The following is a 20384-nucleotide window of genomic DNA, read 5'->3' as shown; positions in this document are numbered from 1 at the left end:
AAAGCAGAACACGTAGGTTTTTACATCTCATTTGTTCCTATTCAATAGACAGTGTTGCCTAACACATCAGAAATCAATGGTCGTAAAATTGCGTAATATATTTACTAAGTAATACTAAGTGTACCTAGTACTTGTCTGTACTCACATCAGGTTGTATAGACATCGCGGATCTCACTATCCATTACTTGTTTCTAATCCTTTGTAAATTGCATGGAGGTATAAACTGGCATAACTCATCAACCATTCCAATTAAAGCAAGGGGTGTTCACGCCTGCTTCACCAGTTTGACTGAAAAACATTTGAATTAATACATGCCTGTTCCGCTTCAGCGGTTGGGCATTAATGAGGTAAAAATACATTTACTGTTTTTTAATATTATTATGGTTTATTTATTAACTGCACTGGCAGCCAAGCAGGCTGAAAAAGTGCATTTACACGTAAAAATAGTTTGTTTAAATTTTGTTTCTAGATGACAATGTGTGCCTGTTAATATGACTACATCAAAGACATCTCAAAGTTTACTCTTTCCAGCTTTATTCCTCTATTCCTTGTCGTAACACATGTAAAGCGAAAAAGGAAACAGTATTTTGTCCACAGAACATTTTCAGTACCGAGTATATATCTTAAGTACATGAATTTTTCTTGCCGAGTATAAGTAATGGGGTGAAACTTATAGTTAACCAGTCGTTTCATAAAATAACAAATTATCACTTTGAGGTAAAAATAAATACACATAAAGAAAATTGAGATACACTGTAAAAACTAAACTTTTGTTGTTTAGTTTCCTCTCGGTAAGGGAAGAAAATCAGCTGATCAAACACTAGGGTAACGATTTAGGAAAGCACAAGGGGTGCACAATTTTTTTAAGGGGGGCACTTCTGGCCAATTAAAGCTGTAGTTTCTAATTGCATTCTTCTCAAATGTAAAAAGGTAACCCCATATATATTGGTGAACTCCTGTGAGCGTTGGTGCAAATGTATTGTAGGAGAAAAGTTCAACTGGTTCAACCACTGGATGTGTTTTTACAGATGTTTTTTTTTACATGGTACATATACACTATGCAAAGAGAAAGTCCAAGAATGCAAAAACAAAGAAAATCCCCAAAGCGACGGCAACAATAAATACTCCAACAAAACAAATAAAACACTATGGTAGGAATTGGCATGGCTCCAGTAGTATTGGCATCCACTCTAGCCAAGCAAAAATATACTATGAATATAAAAACAAAATGGAGACGTCTTATCTGACAAACCGATTAGAGGCCATGACGGACTGAGGACTGAAACGACGAACACCCAGTGCAAGTCTCCCATCGTTGAATTATAATCAACCAGATGAAGGGTAGTGGGTAGAGGTCTACGGGCCTGTTCCTTTAATTTCATAAAGCCTGTAAGCACAAAAACTTTGCTTAGCACACTAAATAGGTTACTAACCGGAACACTATACAGTTACCATTGCTGCGACTTGTTCCCAGGTCATTTCTTGCTTATCCAGGAAACTTGCAAAGCAGAATTTTCTGCTTAACAGCTTTATGCCCTGCAGTTTCCATATCATGACAGGGGACCGTGGGAGCAGTAGAACATGTGCACCATCCTACTCAGAACAGGACCCATGTTTCTAAACAAAGTCAACAAAAGTGAGAAAAATAGTCATCATCAAAATGCAGACAACTTGAATAAAAAAATATATAAAAAAAACACTGTGGAAGGTACTCTTTTTTTTTTAATGAGGGGTAAAATCAACATGAAAATCAAACAAAACCACTTTCCCTTTTATCATAAGAAAACAAGTGTTTAAAACATCTGTTAAGCATATTGACAAAATCAACCCCTGTTTCATTAAATTATTTGCTGTTTTCTCGACAGAGTAGCCGATTCAGAAAAGCTGAGAAATCTAAAAGAGACTTAACATTTTATTATTTGGTTTTTGACCTTCCACTGATGTAATTTAAAAACTGTATATTTTACGCAAGTCTCTGGGGGTATCAAAACGTTGGGACCCATTAAAGTACGCAAGTTTGAAACAATGTACATAGAACAACAGTGTTTTAAAAAATGTTTGAATACAGGCAAAACTTTCCTAGTGTCCAAAAAAACATTAACTCATCTATTGTTAGTTTTCCTGTTCTCACCTCTGTAGTTTTCCAAACTTCATGTTAGCTAATAGTTTCTCCTTGTCCTTTTCCACTGCACAGGCCCTGTAAGCATCCACCAAACTGTAGAAATATAAACCAACAACAGTCTAAGGTTAGCCACACCCAACTTTTGAAAGTTTGTAATTGGCTTTTACAATATATCCAAGAAATGTGTGCAGAAAATATTTGACAATAACAAAGAGAAAGATGTAGACACCAAAACACTGACAAATGTAACATGTATATTATGTATCATGTTTATTATATTCAGTCTCCTGACGATGACTAGAGCAAGCTAGTCGAAACGTTGAGACCAACCCAAGAACTTACTCCGTGGTAGTACAGTTAATTACGATCCTATAAGCTAAAGTAGTAGTCCCAGCCTATTTCTTTACCATCCGCCCAGGTAATAACTAATAAGCAGGACAGTTCTTTTCAGAACTGAGAAGTCTCCCGAACACCCGAACAATCTACTCCGCGGTAGTAGAATTAAGCAAGACAGTTCTCTAAGAACAAACTCTACCTGGCAAGTAGATACACACATGATGGTGTTACCGCAAACCAAATATTTATTGATACCTCACCATGCAATGCCTCAAATCCTACATGTATATATGTATATTATGATCGAGTTTTACATTTGAAGACACTTTCTGAGTACACAAACAAAGATTGTAAATGCCTGATAATGGCGCTTTTGGAATACATAAATTAGATCATACATGTAAGACCTTGAAAAGAAAGAGTTTTAATAGAACTAAATCCTTGTCCAAACTGGCGGCTATGGCTACGCCTGCGGCTGGTGCTAATGGTGTTGCTAGGGGCGTTGTCATTAAGCTGCAGCCACAGGCACTCATTTGGACGCAGCATTAGGCTCAGAGAGAGAGAAGAGGGTACTGTTATCAACTTACTCAGAGGGCGTCTTGTACCGTTGTGTTATGGCAAGCGCTTTCTCAGCAGTCAGTCCACTGAACTGCAGAAGTTGCTTTGCAAATGTCTCGGTAATGGTTGTGTTCTGTGAAAAAAAAAACATTTCCTATATTACAATCTTAAAAAATTACAAGGAATATACATAAATGCACACTACTACTCCAAACATGCTACTTTGAAATTTTCACAGGTTAACTTTATTGTATACATCTATAGGAGTAAAATAATCAAACGGTTTCAAAAAGCAAAAATATACTTTTTTTTCTGATTAATAAAAATGTTCCTCGCCTACTCACTTTATTCTTGACTGATGATTGGTTGAATTCCTTGAACGTCATCAGTTTCTGAGTGGGGTTTGTCAAGCTTGGGTTGCTAGGCAGATTCACCATGTCATCACGACGATAAGCCTCCAATGTCTTGTTCTGAAAAGTTGTACAAGATTCGCCAATTGGTCAGCTACATGGAAACCGTGGCTCTTACTTAGTAGTACAGTTTATTGATTAATTAATTAATATTTATAATAAAAAAGTAATAACCTCACATCAACCAAAAAGGCGCCTTAAAAAAGCTTTAAATTAAGATCCATATACTATTTACAACTAAAGGGGGGCATTCAAATTAGTCAAAATTAAAACAAATAAAAAGTTTTTTATTTTTCAAATTGTTTTGACCCACCAACCTATTCCAAGTTGTGATTAGCCTATATTGAATAACTTCATTATACAATCTTTGCACTGAAGAACAAGATTAACCAGACATTTAAGGTCTGAATTTTGATTTTCGGTTACTTATTTAACCTTGACTAATATATCCTAAACGACCGCTATATAAGCAAAGTAATACAAGGAAATTTGTAATTTAAATAAGCAAATGCGCAACGGAAGTTAATTTGAATACAACAAGTAAACAAGTAAAAAGATAGATTGAAAAATTAATAATAATAACTAATAAACAACATTAACAAATCAATAAATAACTTGACCTGTCAGTAGTCTCTAAATTTAAAAAAGAAACAGAGCAAGAATACACTTTTAAGCAAAATGGTCTATACACAGTAAATCAAAAATTATTGATACACAGTAAAGCAAAGTTATTGACCCACAGTAATGCACAGTTATTGATACAAAGTAAAGCAAACTTAGTGATACACATTAAAGGAAAAATATTGATACACATTAAAGGAAAAATATTGATACACATTAAAGGAAAAATACTGAAACACATTAAAGGAAAAATATTGATACACATTGAAGGAAAAATATTGATACACATTAGGGGAAAAATATTGATACACATTAAAGGAAAAATATTGATACACATTAAAGGAAAAATATCTATACACAGTAAAGTAAAACGATTTATTCACAGGTCAGGGGTTCGAATCCCAACCCAGTAAGATGCTTGGAATTTTTTCCACAGAGCTCGGGAAAGTACACAGTGCTAACACATTATATGGGTAAAGGAACACATTTTATGGGTAAAGGAATACATTACAGGAAAAATATTGATAGTAAAGAAAAATGATTAATACACAGTAGCAAAATGATTAATACACAGTAGTGCAAAACAATCTGTACACAGTAAAGCAAAACGATTTATTCACAGGTCAGGGGTTCGAATCCCAACCCAGTAAGATGCTTGGAATTTTTTCCACAGAGCTCGGGAGAGTACACAGTGCTAACACATTATATGGGTAAAGGAACACATTTTATGGGTAAAGGAATACATTACAGGAAAAATATTGATAGTAAAGAAAAATGATTAATACACAGTAGCAAAATGATTAATACACAGTAGTGCAAAACAATCTGTACACAGTAAAGCAAAACGATTTATTCACAGGTCAGGGGTTCACATCCAACCTGAGTAAGATGCCTGTGAGTTTGTTTCCACAGAGCTTGGGAAAGTACACAGTATACAGCGCTAACACATTATATGGGTAACACCTAAAGTTAACGATATATACACAGCATTAAAAGCAAAACCTGAGAAAATAAGCCAGGTAATCTCTTGTGGGAGCCTTGCCAAATTCCCTTGTGAGGAAGGACAAAACAAAACCCCCAAAACCCCAAACGAATCAATCTTCTTCCCATCTGTAGTACATACCGAGTAATATCCCTGAAGGTACCGAGTCATAACAGTCAGATAGGCAACCGATTCTTTGTTGTCTCTGGTGTGTTTCACAAAAAAACCATCAACAACCTGAAAGATAATCATGGAACCATTATTGACAATTAAACAAAAGAGAAGTAATCAAGAAGTTAACAGAGCAGGGGGGGGGGGGCTAGACAGGGTTTTGGCTGGTAGGACCACAACATTAAAGTTACATTTTATAAAAATTTAAAAAGGCTCTGTGAAATCAACTGTCAAAATCACACTGTGTTTATGTTAGAACAAATGTTTTAATCTCAGCCCCAAAAAGGTCTACATAGGGGGATTTTAGAGAATGGGGTACTCCACAAGGAATTTGGTGAGCAGAGTATTGACCCCTTGCACACACGTCACCAGAGTGACTGTGCCACGCACACCATTTCGGTGGTCAATAGGTTTACATGCCTAAAATGCGCACTTCACTGAATAACGCACAGTGACATTGACCACCAAAATGGCGCATCCAAGATTATTCTGATGATGAAGTCAGGTGAATTGGGTCAATATGGGAGGATGTTAAGTTCAGAGACACAGGACAAAATATGTTCCTCAAATGGCATAAAAAATAGAATGTGTGCCGAGCTACTTACCTGTGTGTTGACAGTTGCTTGTCTGAGTGTTGATGCTGGAATACTCAGGTGGTCTATCGAACCAAAATCTTCAATCAGGTAAATGGGTTTACGGAGACCGCACTGCTTCAAACGAAACTGAACAGACAAGTAAAAATAGGCAGGAAAAATCATTACTTTTTCATTTGAAATCTCATTGGGTGTGCAGTTTGCACTGATCTGAAACACAATTATATCAATATGAATTATGGATTTGAATGTCCTACAATATACAAATTACATCATCAGATACCACAACACATTTCAAATCTAATAGATGATAATTTTGCATCAGGATGAAGATTATAACTTTTGTTTAGCCATACACCAATCCACAAGCACATGCAAATCACTGGATTGAAACCCAGCAGAAAATATCATAACTAGACTTAAGTTTTTGTCGAACAAAAACAAGGTGTTCGGAATGTCGTTCAAATTTTGGTCGTAACACATCCCAGTTAGAGTACATGAAAGCTTCATTTCACCTTTGTAAAGTATGTAAAGCCTTTTCATATGATGTATAGATTGTCAAAATAGCTTATTTGGTTGAGGAAATATGAACTTATGAAATATTGGCGACTGTAGAAGAGACTAACTATCCGAGAGGGAAATGTGTGTTGAAAATGCCTCGAACACAGACTATACATGAAACTACATCACGCGCTCTAGGGATGAGCACTGAATGCCCAAGTACCTAATAACAGATATTTGTTCTTATTACCTTTTGTTCTTTGAATCTCCCATCCAGAATACTCCCACACAGATCGTCCATCCTCTTCCTTTCTACTACGTAGTCCAGGACCAGCTCTCGGCTCGTTGGCATCTGTATCATCCCAGGGACTGGTACACGCTTCTCTCTAGCTATCCAAAGGAAATCACCCACCTGTAGCTTCCTTACGTCAAGAGTTACACCGTTCCTCTGGAGCTCTGGTAGAAGTAGCTGCTTCCGTGTCTTCACTTGACTGCAATTTTAGTTTATTGTAAAGGATAAGGTTATACACAGACAGAGGAAGATGCTCATGAGACTCATTTGAGATCAATTCAAATATCAGTAGATAATAATAATGAAACAACTTATCCTGTTGGTACATTTGTCATAATACATCGAGCGCTTAAACTGCACAGGCACAAAGTTTTGGAAACATAAAATTCCTAATTTCATCTTTCAAAGTTATTTCGTATGACAGCAACTGATAATTCTGAGCAGACATTCTCTGCAGGGCAGTTTTTCTAATACATAAATCTTCAACAACAAAAATAGCTCAATGCATACATGTCAGTTTGCGTAAAAGGAAGCTGAAAATATGAAGAGTCCGTTATAGTTTATTCAGTCAGGTTTTGTTATAACCACTGTAGGATCAGCAGTCATTTGCTAAAAACTTTTAATTTAAAGTCACCTGGAAATAGAATTTTTTTTCTTTCAAACATAAGAGTATATGCTTACGAACAATAAAACAATTTTTTTAGTAATTGTTTGTCACGATTTATATGTTTAAAAAATATATAAAGTTGTTTGGGGGGCTGACTCCGCCTACCCCTTTTGTGACGTCAATCGAGGCAGACTTTGCCTGCAATGCGTATAGTAAACACACGTGCAAAGGACATGTACGTCCAAGTCGTGAGATGGTACATTTCAAAAAGTGTTTTTCTGCATTCAGCAGCAATACACCTGGTCGGCATTGCCGGAAAAAAACATTTTTTATTTTTTTTGAAACGTACAAACTCACGACTTGGTCCGTACATGTACTTTGCAATTGTGTTTACTCTACGCATTACAGGCAAAGTCTGCCTCGATTTACGTCACGAACAGCGCCCTCTCGGGTCAGGGTCTACTCTTAAATTTGTAACTAACATAAGAACTGATTTTTTAAAACCTTAGTTAACTGTTTATTCACATTCCACTCATCAAAACACATATATTAGTGACAAAAGCTTTATTTTGAAAAAATACCACTTCCAGGTGACCTTAAAGGCACTGGACACTATTGGTAATTACTCAAAAATAATTGTTAGCATAAAAACTTACTTGGTAACAAGCAATGGAGAGCTGTTGATAGTATAAAACATTGCGAGAAACGGCCCCCTCTGAAGTAACGTAGTTTCCGAGAAAGAAGTAATTTTACACTCAAATATTTGAAGTTGATTTCGAGACCTCAGAATAAGATTTGAAGGTCTCGAAATCAAGCATCTGAAAGCACACAACTTTGTGTGACAAGTGTATTTTTTCTTCCATTATCATCTCGCAACTTCGACAACCAATTGAGTTCTAATTTTCACATGTTTGTTATTTTGTGCATATGTTGAGATACACCAAGTGAGAAGACTGGTCTTTGACAATTACCAATAGTGTCTAGTGTCTTTAATAGACCGATCCATTAGGCTCCGCCCACGACGCATGTGTGAGCAAGAACAAGTGAGCCTCTTCAATGCCTCTCTGCACAATCTGCCGCGCGCGCCAAGCATACGCGCACGCATGTCGGACCTTATTTGTTGGACCTTCGTTGCGTTGTGATTGGTCAATACGCAATGGGGCGGAGCTTAATGGATCGGTCTATTGATAGTAGTCTTGCAATGTACTCACCCTCCAGAAGTCTCACAGCTATCAACACACAGCACAATGTCAAACGTTCCTGGCTTTAACACATACAGGGAAGTCGGAGCTTCTTCTGCATCCACAGGTATCTCTGTCCTCCCTTCGTGACTACTACTGGTGCTGGGAAAGCCTCCAATCCGATTGGAAACACTAGAGGTTGAGCTACTACCCTGTGAGTCAGCGTCTTGTCTTGAGTTTTGTGACCAGCCTGGCCCAGAGTTACCCCTGTCAGACACAGATGGGTACAGGCTTGAAGACCCATTGCTGTTTTGGCTGTCTGGCTTTCTTGCTGAGGTTGTAGTTGACGTTGGGATGGAGGAGAGCGCAGTAAATCTTGATTCTGTTCTCACATCCACCACTGATGACTGAGGTTTCTTCTTTGGTTTAGGCTTTGAAGGGGCAGTTGCGTTTGATGAGGCAAGAGATGAAAGGCTAGAGTTCGGGGCACAGGTTGTTGGCAAATTTGAAGTACGCGAAGCTGATGGAAATGAAAATGATTCAATCATTAAGAGAGTTAAAAATCCAATTTTACAAGAGATCTACATTTTATTTGCACTCTTACAAATGGAACCTGAAAGGGTCTTAATCTGCATGTTTAATCATTAACATTCAAGCCAGTAGCCTTTAAGACTGTCACCCATTTATTATTCAGAAGCTAATTTCAATTCCAAAATAAGCAGTCATGCTTTGAAAAGTAAGTCAATTGATAGATGTCGGGGACATTTTCTTTTTACCCTTACACTGATGTGTGTTAAAGGGAAGGTACACGTTTGGTAATTACTCAAAACAAATATTAACTTAAAAACTGACTTGGTAACAAGCATTGGAGAGCTGTTGATAGTATAAAACATTGTGGTAAACGACTCCCTCTGAAGTATTGTAGTATTTCAGAAAAAACACACAATTTACTGGTTTGGAACAAATTGTATTTGATTTCAATTGTGAAAAAATCATAGAGCCCCACGTAGCGGCAACAATGCACAAATTAATAGCAATCGGATCACAACCTTTTGCACACGTGCTCCTTTGTTTTAGCAGCGGCGCAGCGGCGCTGTACTGCTCAAAAACATGGGAACAAGGATGATCCTAACTGTTGAATGGGTAATGCTATTCCCCATGGGCGAATAGGTCTTTTTGATCGCCGGTGTGGATTGGGAGTAATAGTGAATGTCACGTGAAGTAAGTTCCACCATCAAATGACAAGGATCTGTATGCCAGATACATAAAAAATGACATTCTTATACCTGGAAGAGAGGACAATCTTGGAACAGGGCAATAATCAACGGCATCATCATTATGTAGGTATGCGTAGACCATAAAACCCTCGGATGGTTTGGAGTAATCACGCTTATATCTCATACCGGATTTAATTAAAGCTGCCTCGTTAGCCTTAATTAGGAACCCGATGGATATCTCATCTGTAAAGACAAACACAAAACGGGTGGCAAATAATTCCAAACAAAGAGGGATCTTGGTGATTCATCGGAAAATAAGTTGAACATTTTTAGGCTGGTAACCTTAACAACTGAGAGTTAGCACCAAAATTAGGACAAGAAGGCTGAGATTAGCATGTCACTGCCCCAGACATACTGAGCTGGCATTGACCAGGTTGGTGCTATGGGCCCCTACTCAGGGACACTGTTCCCGCAGCAGACCACCGACCACCTATGTAGACACCTTGTGCTGGGACTCTGACCTGCGACGGGAAGAGCTGCGTACAGCAATGGAGGACCAACATGTTTGGAGGGCCATCATTCAATGCTCCGCATCGGCTGAATGAATGAATCCTTAAAGACCTGCCTGAACGGAAAATGTCAAGTCCTGAGTTTGGCTGAATTTTATTTAGAATGTTTTCAATCAATAAGGAAATTGAGTCATTTGACTATAAATAGATTTTATTTGTGTAAAAAAAACAATCATTCCGAAGACCCTTATCCAGTGCTTTTCTGAAAGATTCGCATAACTCTGTTACGTAATCAGTCATGTTACGTCATAGTTGGGAGCTCCAATTTGTATAGCCGCTTTTTTGCAGCGTGGGGGGTATAACAAAGCAAACTCCCAGACTAGTCAAAGCATTGTCATTTTGACGCGCGCCGTCATTGGCAAAAGTGTTTTTAGTTTTTCAAATCCTTGAGGTTGGGGCACAAGTGTAATCAAAATTATTTGAACAAACGCATTAAACAAGTTAAAATAGCATTTCCGTTAAAAACATTCCGCTCAAGTAGCTGTTTAACACAATGAATAGAACAGGCTTGTTAAAATGTCGAGAACAAAGTTATCCAACTCGGGATTAGTGATGATGAATACCCCAATCCACTCTCATATACTCTGCAGCAGTAGATCAAGCAGGACAAGATTAGCAGGAAAACATCTTCAAGAACACTATTTGGTTCCTAAAGGACTAGTCTCTTTAGAACTAAGCAGGACTAGTTCCTCAGAGCTTAGAAGGACTATTTTCTTCAGGACTAAGCATGTCTAGTTCCTTCAGGATTAAGCAGGTCTAGTTCCTTCAGAAGGCTGTGGTTTGCTGAATGCAAACTTTCCTGATGGCTTGCTGGCCTGGGTTCCCTACTTATTCTAGACCCTGAACTTACCAGGCGTTACATTTTAGGAGGTTTACAGACTCCACTCACAGTGCACCACCAATAAAACAAGATTATGGACACAATGTAGACTATTTTGTTTCTCCCTCTGATGATTGTTTTACATTATTTTGAGAAAATTTAACGGATCATTGAGATTTTTAGAAAGTTCTGAAATCATGAAAAAACCACATGCCTGAAGAGTTCAAAATTCTTTGGGGATTATTTTTAGATTTACCGTCGACTGTGACTTCAGCTTCATCCTTTGAAATCACCTGCTTTCCTCTATCGTTGATGTACCAGTATGTCAACTTATCATCCTGAGCAGTCTGTGGTATATCACCATGTGTGTCAACGCAGGTGACAGTGTGGGGTGGGGCAGCTTTCTGGAGATTCTTGTGTGGTCTGAAAATTCAAACGATAATAAAAACATTTCAACAAAACTTGTTCTTAGGTACGCCTCTAGAGATTACAATGGCAGAAATGTTAAACACTAACACATCATGAGGTTTATTTACAAAATGTAAATACCTGGAACAGTTAATCCATTCTGATTGGTTTAGAGGAGATCATGTGGCCATATTTGAAAGTGTAATATATACATGGAGAGGAGTGTTTTGTGGCACACAAGTTTACACAGGCATACAATTTTATGATCCTTTCTTCAAACAAACTATTCATACACTTCCACTATAAATTAAAATCAGATATTTTATTTCTTGAATGTTGCTTTTCCTTAACAATCCAGCTCGGAACTTAGAATGAAAACCAATAGGAAGGTAAATTCAAAACCAAGTGTTCTGGCAAGAACTGTGATAACAAAATGTCCAACCTGCCAGGTTCTTTTCTTTTCTTTGATTGGCCAGCAGGAACTGCGCTCTTATTGACTGGTGGTGGTGCTCCACCAATGGGAGGGCTCGTACCACAAGTTTGTTGTCCAAAGTTTGCTTCAACTATTTCCAGCCTGTCGGCAAGTTCTCTGCCAGTTTCAGTAATGCTGTATCTGTAACCAGTTACAATAAAATAAATGCATGAAATTGTTAGTTTATCCTTCTATAGACCAATCCGAAACGCACCGGGTGCGCAAGTGTTGAGCACCGGGCACGCAAGTGTTGAGCACCGCGCGCCATTTGCTGCGGTGTCTTCAATGCCTAGATTGTGCATAAAAAGACACCGCAGTTGGTAATTTTCAAGAGGGCACTACCAATTTTGTTTCGTCAGATTGGTCTATACATTAATCCTCCAATTTACTACACAATTTCCTGTTGTTGACAAAGCAAAACAACTGTAGTTATTTACAGGTCGCTAAATCTACCCCCTGGTGATGACTAGAGCAGACTCAGTGGCAGTGAAGTTAATTAGGAGAAGTCCCCTCGATCCACTTAGCAAAAGTAGTAATCCCGACAGATTTTGGGTCCTTGATTGAACTTATGTTTTCAGTCCCATACATGGCAAGACAGTTCTGAACGAACTGGGCGTATTTGGAACTGGGTTCATTAAAGACATTGGACACTATTGGTAGTTACTCAAAATAATTATTAGCATAAAACCTAACTTGGTAACGAGTAATGGGGAGAGGTTGAAAGTATAAAACATTCCGAGAAACGGCTCCCTCTGAAGTGACATAGTTTTTGAGAGAGAGGTAATTTTCCATGAATTTGATTTTGAGACCTCAAATTTAGAGTTTGAGGTCTCGAAATCAAGCATCAGAAAGCACACAACTTCGTGTGACCAGGGTGTTATTTTCTTTCATAGTTATCTCGCAACTCCGACGACCAATCAAGCTCAAATTTTCACAGGTTTGTTATTTTATGCATATGTTGAGATGCACCAAGTGAGAAGACTGGTCTTTGACAACTATCAATAGTGTCCATTGTCTTTAAGTCTCTTCCTGAGAGCCTGTTTTTATTTTTTACATTTATTTTTTAAATAAAAATAAAAAACACAATTTAATAACTGTTTCTCTAGGAGGTTAGGATGGTAGAAGGAGTTGAGTTGAGAACCACTTCCTTACCTTGCAGGATTGCCTTCCTTGAATACATATCTTTTGGATATTAGAGTACTCATAGATGACCATGCAGTGTAGTGGGATCCCGGATCAGGCTGTGAATATTCAAACGGCATAAAACAATGAATCAATTGATGGTACAGCATTGGGTTTTTTGCAAGAGTGCATGCCATAGGGTTTATTTTTAATAAATTTATCTTAAACCAACATTCTGCTTAACAAAACACAGCAAAATGGTAGTGCATTTCACACGCTTTAATTTTGAAAAAGTTAACTGTTATATTTTAAAGTATAGTTAATGGCTTTTTGTTCTTTTTGAGTACCCATATAAACTGTTCACAGAGAGCAGTTCAGAAAGCCAGAGGGCCTTTTTGCCATTCTTTTGAAGAATATCTCTCAATTTCTCTAATGTGTAGAGTTTGAGGTTTGTTTGTTTTGTTATTTCTTTTCTTTTGGGGGGGGGGGTGCTGTTCTTGGTGTTAACATCTTGTTTTCTGTACTTACCATCGTGAAAGATTTTTCACTTAGTGGTTGTGCTTCTCTCTGGAGTTCAGTTTTCAGCATGAATCTTTTACTTGCAGGTATCTGGAAAAAAAAATTTAAAATGTTGAATGAAATTGTTACACCTCGGTTAAAAAGTGTGAAGTTTTATTGGTCGAGAACCAATCACGTGATATAACACATAGACGCATGTTACATGGCTCGACGTCGGGTAACATGAAAAGTGATGTACACCGGTGTACATCTCCTTGATTGTTCCCACTCATGGTCGATTTCCAGCGAGTTTGAGGGAACAGTGTAGAATTGTTTCTCATTTGAACAATTCGTCTGCTTATTAAACTATGCATACTCCAACGTAATAATGTTTGAAGATGACAACAGAACTTCAAGAAGAGAAATAACAATGTTACCTAAGTATGACAAAACAATTGTTCCACGCTGTGACTGCGGTCCATAGGTTTTGTACACCCTCGGTGGCAAATGGCACCCGAGGTGAACGTCACAGCGTGCAACAATTGTATAGTGGCAATTCCCCCTTTCAGTCTCTCGACACAACTGAAATTTGTTTTACAGTGTAAATCCAAGATTTAGACTTACAGCAACACTAACTTGGTTCAAAGTTTTATTTAAGCTGTGAAGAGAGATGGTAGGTACATCATGCACATAAAAGAATCCAAGGGTGGGTTTCGCAAGGAGTTAAGACTAGTCTTATCTAGACTTAGGACGAGTTACTCCTGGGACTAATCCTAACTCTTTGTGAAATCACAATACAGCAACACTAACTTGTTTCAAAGTTTGATTTAAGCTGTGACCAGAGAGATGGTTACGTAAAAGAACCCAGGGGTGGATTTCACAAGGAGTTAAGACTAGTCTTATCTCGACTTAGGACTCGTCCATACTTAGGACTAGCCATATGTTTTTAATATCTCCTGGGACTAGTCCTAACTCTTTGTGAAATCCACCCCAGGGCACTTATCATAAAGAGAAGGGAATCTCCCCGGTGTTCCCGGCTGGATTGGCAGCATATTGCGCCACAGCACTCTGTAAACCATTACTAGGTGCTATGTAAAAGGAGAAGTTCTTATAATTCAATTGTAGTCCTTACAGGAAAATACTGAATTTTGAAGTGCCTTGAGCGTCACTGAGTGACGAACATGAGTTCTATAAGAAACCACTATTATTACTATATGTATATTCCTCGTTCAAGCAGGGAACACACAATGCCATGCTCCTTATTCACACAAAAACAAAGTCTTTTTCAATTGTCTGCTGATAAGCTTACTACCACAGTCTAACTTACCATATAATGCCTGTAGAGTGTTAGAACAAGCGCATACGGCCCGGACCTGTAGACTGGAACATACTCCCTCGGCCCACGGTTGGATGGTCTTCTCTTCCTCTACAAATAGAAAAGAATATAATTTTTATCATCAATCTAGTAGGAGAATTTGACCTCAATATTGGAGATTAACAATGAAGCTGGTTCTAAACAGATTGTCAGTTTTCCCCGACCACCAGGGCCCAGTTTCAAAGAGCTGCTAAGCACAAAAATTTGCTAAGCATGAAATTTCTTCCTTGAAAAAAAAAAACAGGATTACCAACCAAATTCCCATTTGTTGCATATTGCTTATTACAGCAATTTCATGCTAAGCACATTCTTGTGCTTAGCAGCTCTATGAAATTGGGCCCTGTTATGAAGAATCTAAATTGAGAACGTAATACGTTAAATAACTAGACATCAGACAATGTGTTACTAACAAAACTCTTCCACACTGAATAACAGTGGAAGTTTATGTTTTGGAAACGTTTTGAAAAATCTCTTTTGGGTGTGATGGGCATGTTGGTTGACATTTAATTACACCCCAGGACATTCTTACAGTGGTGGTCAGAAGCCATACAACCGTTACCACATGGCAGTTAAAGGCAGTGGACACTATAGGTAATTACTCAAAATAATTATTAGCATGAAACCTTTCTTGGTAATGAGTAATAGGGAGAGGTTGACAGTTTAAAACATTGTGAGAAACGGCTCCCTTGAAGTTAAGTAGTTTTCTAGTAATTTTCCACAAATTTGATTTCGAGACCTCAAGTTTAGAATTTGAGGTCTCGAAATCAAGCATCTGAAAGCACACAACTTCTTGAGACAAGGTTTCTTTCTTTCATTATTATCTCGCAACTTCAACGACCTATTTAGCTCAAATTTTCACAGGCTTGTTATTTTGTCGTTGTGCAAATGTTGAGATACACCAAGTGAGAAGACTGGTCTTTGACAATTACCAATAGTGTGCAGTGTCTTTAACGGTTCTAAGGCTTCTGACCGGCACCCACCTTCGAACAAAGAATTTGCCATTAGAGGGATACCACTAACGTATAGCTAGATAGCTCAGTCGGTAGAGCGCCGGCTTGTTAGTCCGGATGTCAGTAGTTCAACTCCTGCTCTAGTAAATGTTTCCTTGTTCAACCCCCAAACAAAAAATATACACTTTTACAAAAGGAGATTTGGTTTGACAAACAATTTTTTATTTTTTTTTAAACACATTCAAAAACTGTAACAAATAATTTAACTCAAAGTTTTTTTGTAGGGTTATTATTCAGATCTGCTTACTTGCTGGCCCACTCCGATAAAATCATCTGGGTCTGGGGGTGGAGGAACGGCCAGAATGTCTTCATATGGCGTAGAGGATGTGGAAGGAGCTTGTGGTGACACTGATGGTCCATCGTCAGCTCCCAATGATGACCAATCTTCTGTGAAAAGATTATTATTATTATTTAAAAAGTGCTTTTGGTGTACGAATCTTGTGACTGTTATAAAGATATCCCTCACAAAGTTGACTTATTATTCCTTTATAAGTGCATCATACTAGGGCCTGTTCCTCATTGATTTATATGCATCCACCGATTGCTTTTTTTATTTATGAGCTAAACCTGTTCTAACTGGCGCCCTCAGTAGTATAAATAGCCTGAACATCTGACGTCGCACTTTGAGGCTCGTGAATAATACCAGCCAGAGCCTTGAGCACCTACCTGCTAAATGTACCCTTGACCTCAAATCCATTCACACATGTACACTCATTACACATAAAGTCATTATGCACATTGCAGAAGCAGACAATCAAAAGTACAAAACTGAGCTGGTGTATGTATCTGACTAGCCCACCTTGTTGAGCTGTTAATGGCTCCGCTTTTAACATCGGTCTCATCACTGTCGCCATTCGCCATGCGACAGTGATGAGACCGATGTTAAAAGCGGAGCCATTAACAGCTCAACAAGGTGGGCTAGTATCTGACAAACTATGCACTTCGGAGCAGACCAATCATAACACAAAAATTGTCACTGCAAGTTTATCCACTGATAACATTATGTGAGAAATAGTACCTGTATTTATCCTAAAGACAGGGGACCAGTCTACAAGAGAAAAAAGACCATAATGGACTCTGCTCTTCTTCTCTACATTTTGCAGAATAGACTTAAACTAACGGAACACTATCTTCATATGCCCATTAATCATAGTCTCTAACATAGGTGTCACACTTACACACATAAAACTCTTTCCGTTATATCATACACAGCTACAATTTGACAATGAAATTCGCAATTAATAACTATGAATAACTTTGCTCGTCAACTCAAACCCTTAATTAAACCACTTCCCCCAAAAGCAAAACAATTTTTCAAAGCTTGTTTTTAACAAACAAAAAATTAGGACAGTCTGACTTACCATTTTCTTCGACATGTTTTTCCAACTTGTGATCTAACATCTTACAGATCTTTTCCCCAAAGTTATCTAATATTTTGGCTTCTTTTCCAGACGTCAGGGGCATGGGATACTTCTTGAGGGAACTCAGCGCCTGATGGTTACAAGAAAAAACAGTTTCAGTTTTAATAAATGATCAATCTTGATCAAGTATCAACTTACGAAGATAGATAGTGAGGCTATAAATGTCCCTGGAGAGTAGACCCAGTAACCGAGGCACTGTACTCCTTTTTTTTGTAAATTTGTCGTTATGGCCGATAATGACAAAAATAGAAAAATATCAAATAGGGCGTTGTTGAACCCTTACAAAGATATAATAGGCCATGCTTGTGCACATCGTGCATGACAACATATACCGCGGTAGCAAACGCCCCATCTGCCTACCCATAATGTATTGCGGTTCTGAATCGCGATTAAATATAAAAGAAGTATACACTACAGTGCCTCAGTTACTGGGTCTGAGAGGAGGTAGGCCGGGACATGACACAGAAAAACTTGTCGATTTAGCACTTTCGCAATAGTATCGTAGGAGGTCCTGTTTTCGAGGTGTCCCTGAAATCGTGGCAAATCTTTTACCTCTCTGTGCGCGATGTAAACAGTCTCTAGATAAAAATTGTGTGGTTTTATTTGCCAAGCAAAGAGTCTCCTCTCCCTTGACCAAAACTTAGAAACACGTAAGGCTCCACTGGTCATTTGCACTTGTAAATGCAAAAAGTTTGGTATTTTAGGCATTTCTACAAGGTACAAAAATATGTCATAATGTTGAGGCCATATAAAAATATTTGCCCACCGAAAAAGTTTCATCAAACGCTATTTCAATTCACAATTCATGATGATCAAAATCATGTGACTGAATGTTTTGCTGAGTATTCTGGTAAAAAAAATACAGAGGCTTAAAGAAGCCATGTGACTTATATTATTTTCTAATATTTTTGGAGATTTTTATTTTGTAACCCTCGTATCAAGACTATTATTAATATTAAAATTTAAACATCAGCTTGTTGATTCAATTATCACTGTTTATTTATACGCTTTATTATAAATATTAAGAAAAATATATATAATAAAAATAAATAAAAATCAGATTTAGAAGCCATTAATTATTCACACTTTTTATATTATTTTTTTTATTTTTTATTTTTTGCAAGTTGCCATGGTAATTTTAAAAAGTTAACAAAAAAATATTTTGAATAAAATGAAGGCAACTGCTGGCTACACAGTCATACACAGAGTCTCAAAGAACACTTGTAGTCACTGCAGATGTTTCTCCAAAGTATGGCTTCACCAGGAAACCATACTTTCTCGTTTGCCGTGAAAACAGGAAAAACTCAAAACAAATGGGGCCAGTTGAAGTCATCGAAGATCGGTGTGTGGTGTGAACATTTCAATGTCCATCATGTTTTAATACATGTTTGCATACTTCATATTAACAAATGAAGATAATTAGGGCATCGGTTGATATATGGCATCATTAATTTTTTCCCAATTCAAAGAAAAAGGCATAATAGCGTGAAAACTGGTAAGCAGAGGATATATTTTATATAGCACCATAAATGGTGCCAAACGAAACTAAAGGTGAATTGACACTTTTATTTGTTTTATTTATCATTGAATTGATTGATGGGCGATTGAATAATAAACAAACGGCTAGCGTCAACCCTTAAAATAGAAAGCCATCATGGCCCATGCTAAATCAGTAACTCCTAGAACTATGATATGAGGTTCGTTCGGCTATCGTTCGCGGAGACGATAGCCGAACGAACCTCATGTTTCTAGGAATAGGAGTACCCAGTACAGTCCGGGAATTGGGCAAGTATTTGAAGCAAGACATTTTGGCAGATTACTTACCTTCCCGTAGGCGTACTGAGTTTTCTTTCCTTGATCTTTAGCTTCGTCCCGCCATTCTGTCAACCACTTCACAAAAAGTGGATTTGGGCAGCGGTCTACTTTCTTTTTCCTCTTTTTCGGAGCTGGCTCTAAACTCATTTTGGAATTTTGGAAAAAGCGCTGCCTTTTAGCTGAAACTGAATCCCAGTATCCCGTTCCAAAAAAATGATGACATTAAAGACCACAACATGCACCAGACTAAAAATAACACTAGATAAGGGGCGCACGCACGCGCGGGCCGCGGGATCTCCGAAAGTTCCTCGGGCTATGTAATACGGACCTACCTACCGACAGTCCATTTAGTAAAAGACGGAATGCCTTTCCCACTCATTACGGGCGTTGTACCTAAACAGTCGTTCCTTAATATGTAGCAAGGCCTAAGTATTTTTAGTCTATTATATTATAGGTAGTGCGGTGAGAAAACTAGGCAACTTGATCAATAATGTATAATTCCTGCAACCATGTAAACTATTTCACACACGTAATTGAGCAACCAGTTTAATTTGTATGATGCAATTAAATGAATCTTGCTTGCATAACAATTTTCCCTTTTTGGGCAAAATAGTAGGGCCCATGCCTATAGCCATTGTGCATATTTTGAGGGCCTAGTTTAATCAATTATGTTAAATTAATTATTGATTGACTAGAAATACCAAATTAATGTCTCGGAAACACAAATTTGCTGCACAAAAATAAGCCGCGTTCACAACGCATTTATTGTCAAAAAAACAGATACTTCATCACGAGGACAAGCGTTTTTGTAAAGGTATGGATCGATAGCCCCCTTCAAATGTTTCATAATTATCTGGTAAAAGTTAAAATGATTTCATCATCAACGAATAACTGGAGTAATTTTAAACATTTGTTATACCCTTTGGGCCTCATGTAATAGAATGGGGGTGGTTTTGTGTAATCGTATGGATAAGTCAACCGATAAGCACACAGGTAAATTGAATTTGGGTTTAGTATGCAGATTTGGATGGAACAAACTAGGACCTACTCAAAATTTATATTTTTGTTTGTTTAACACAACCATAGTTATTGGCTATCTCACTATATAATTTGTTCATAAATAGGCTATAACTTTATACATAATATTAATAAGCCGAATCCAGTTTTTTTGTTTCTTCAAACTCTGAATAAATTTTGTTTTGATAAATTGATATAGTTAATACCAGTTCACTTGAAACACAATAAAACTTGCTACCGCCATGTTTAAAACAGTTTTTCAAATG

The 20384-nt window shown here is 37.7% G+C and overlaps 1 protein-coding gene across 2 annotated transcripts; it reads right to left on the bottom strand.

The window, feature by feature from the left end:
- Window positions 1-6: 6 nt before the first annotated feature.
- LOC139936443 (crossover junction endonuclease MUS81-like) lies at window positions 7-19275 on the bottom strand. 2 transcript variants are annotated; one of them, XM_071931263.1, is made up of 17 exons: window positions 19111-19275; window positions 17227-17356; window positions 16113-16252; window positions 14808-14906; window positions 13511-13591; window positions 13013-13101; window positions 11831-12001; window positions 11237-11403; window positions 9661-9834; window positions 8405-8894; window positions 6545-6785; window positions 5806-5922; window positions 5171-5266; window positions 3361-3486; window positions 3046-3149; window positions 2132-2215; window positions 7-1617 (listed from the first exon to the last, which is right to left on the bottom strand). In XM_071931263.1, exons 1-17 carry the CDS (start codon window positions 19246-19248, stop codon window positions 1551-1553), a joined length of 2514 nt encoding a protein of 837 aa, XP_071787364.1. In that variant the 5' UTR covers window positions 19249-19275; the 3' UTR covers window positions 7-1550. The 2 variants fall into 2 exon arrangements, with proteins under 2 accessions (XP_071787364.1, XP_071787369.1); XM_071931268.1 differs by having other exon boundaries at window positions 16113-16249.
- Window positions 19276-20384: the final 1109 nt, after the last annotated feature.

Source organism: Asterias amurensis, chromosome 1 (assembly GCF_032118995.1).
Source record: "Asterias amurensis chromosome 1, ASM3211899v1".
NCBI lineage: Eukaryota > Metazoa > Echinodermata > Asteroidea > Forcipulatida > Asteriidae > Asterias > Asterias amurensis.
This window is presented reverse-complemented; position numbering and strand designations above follow the sequence as displayed.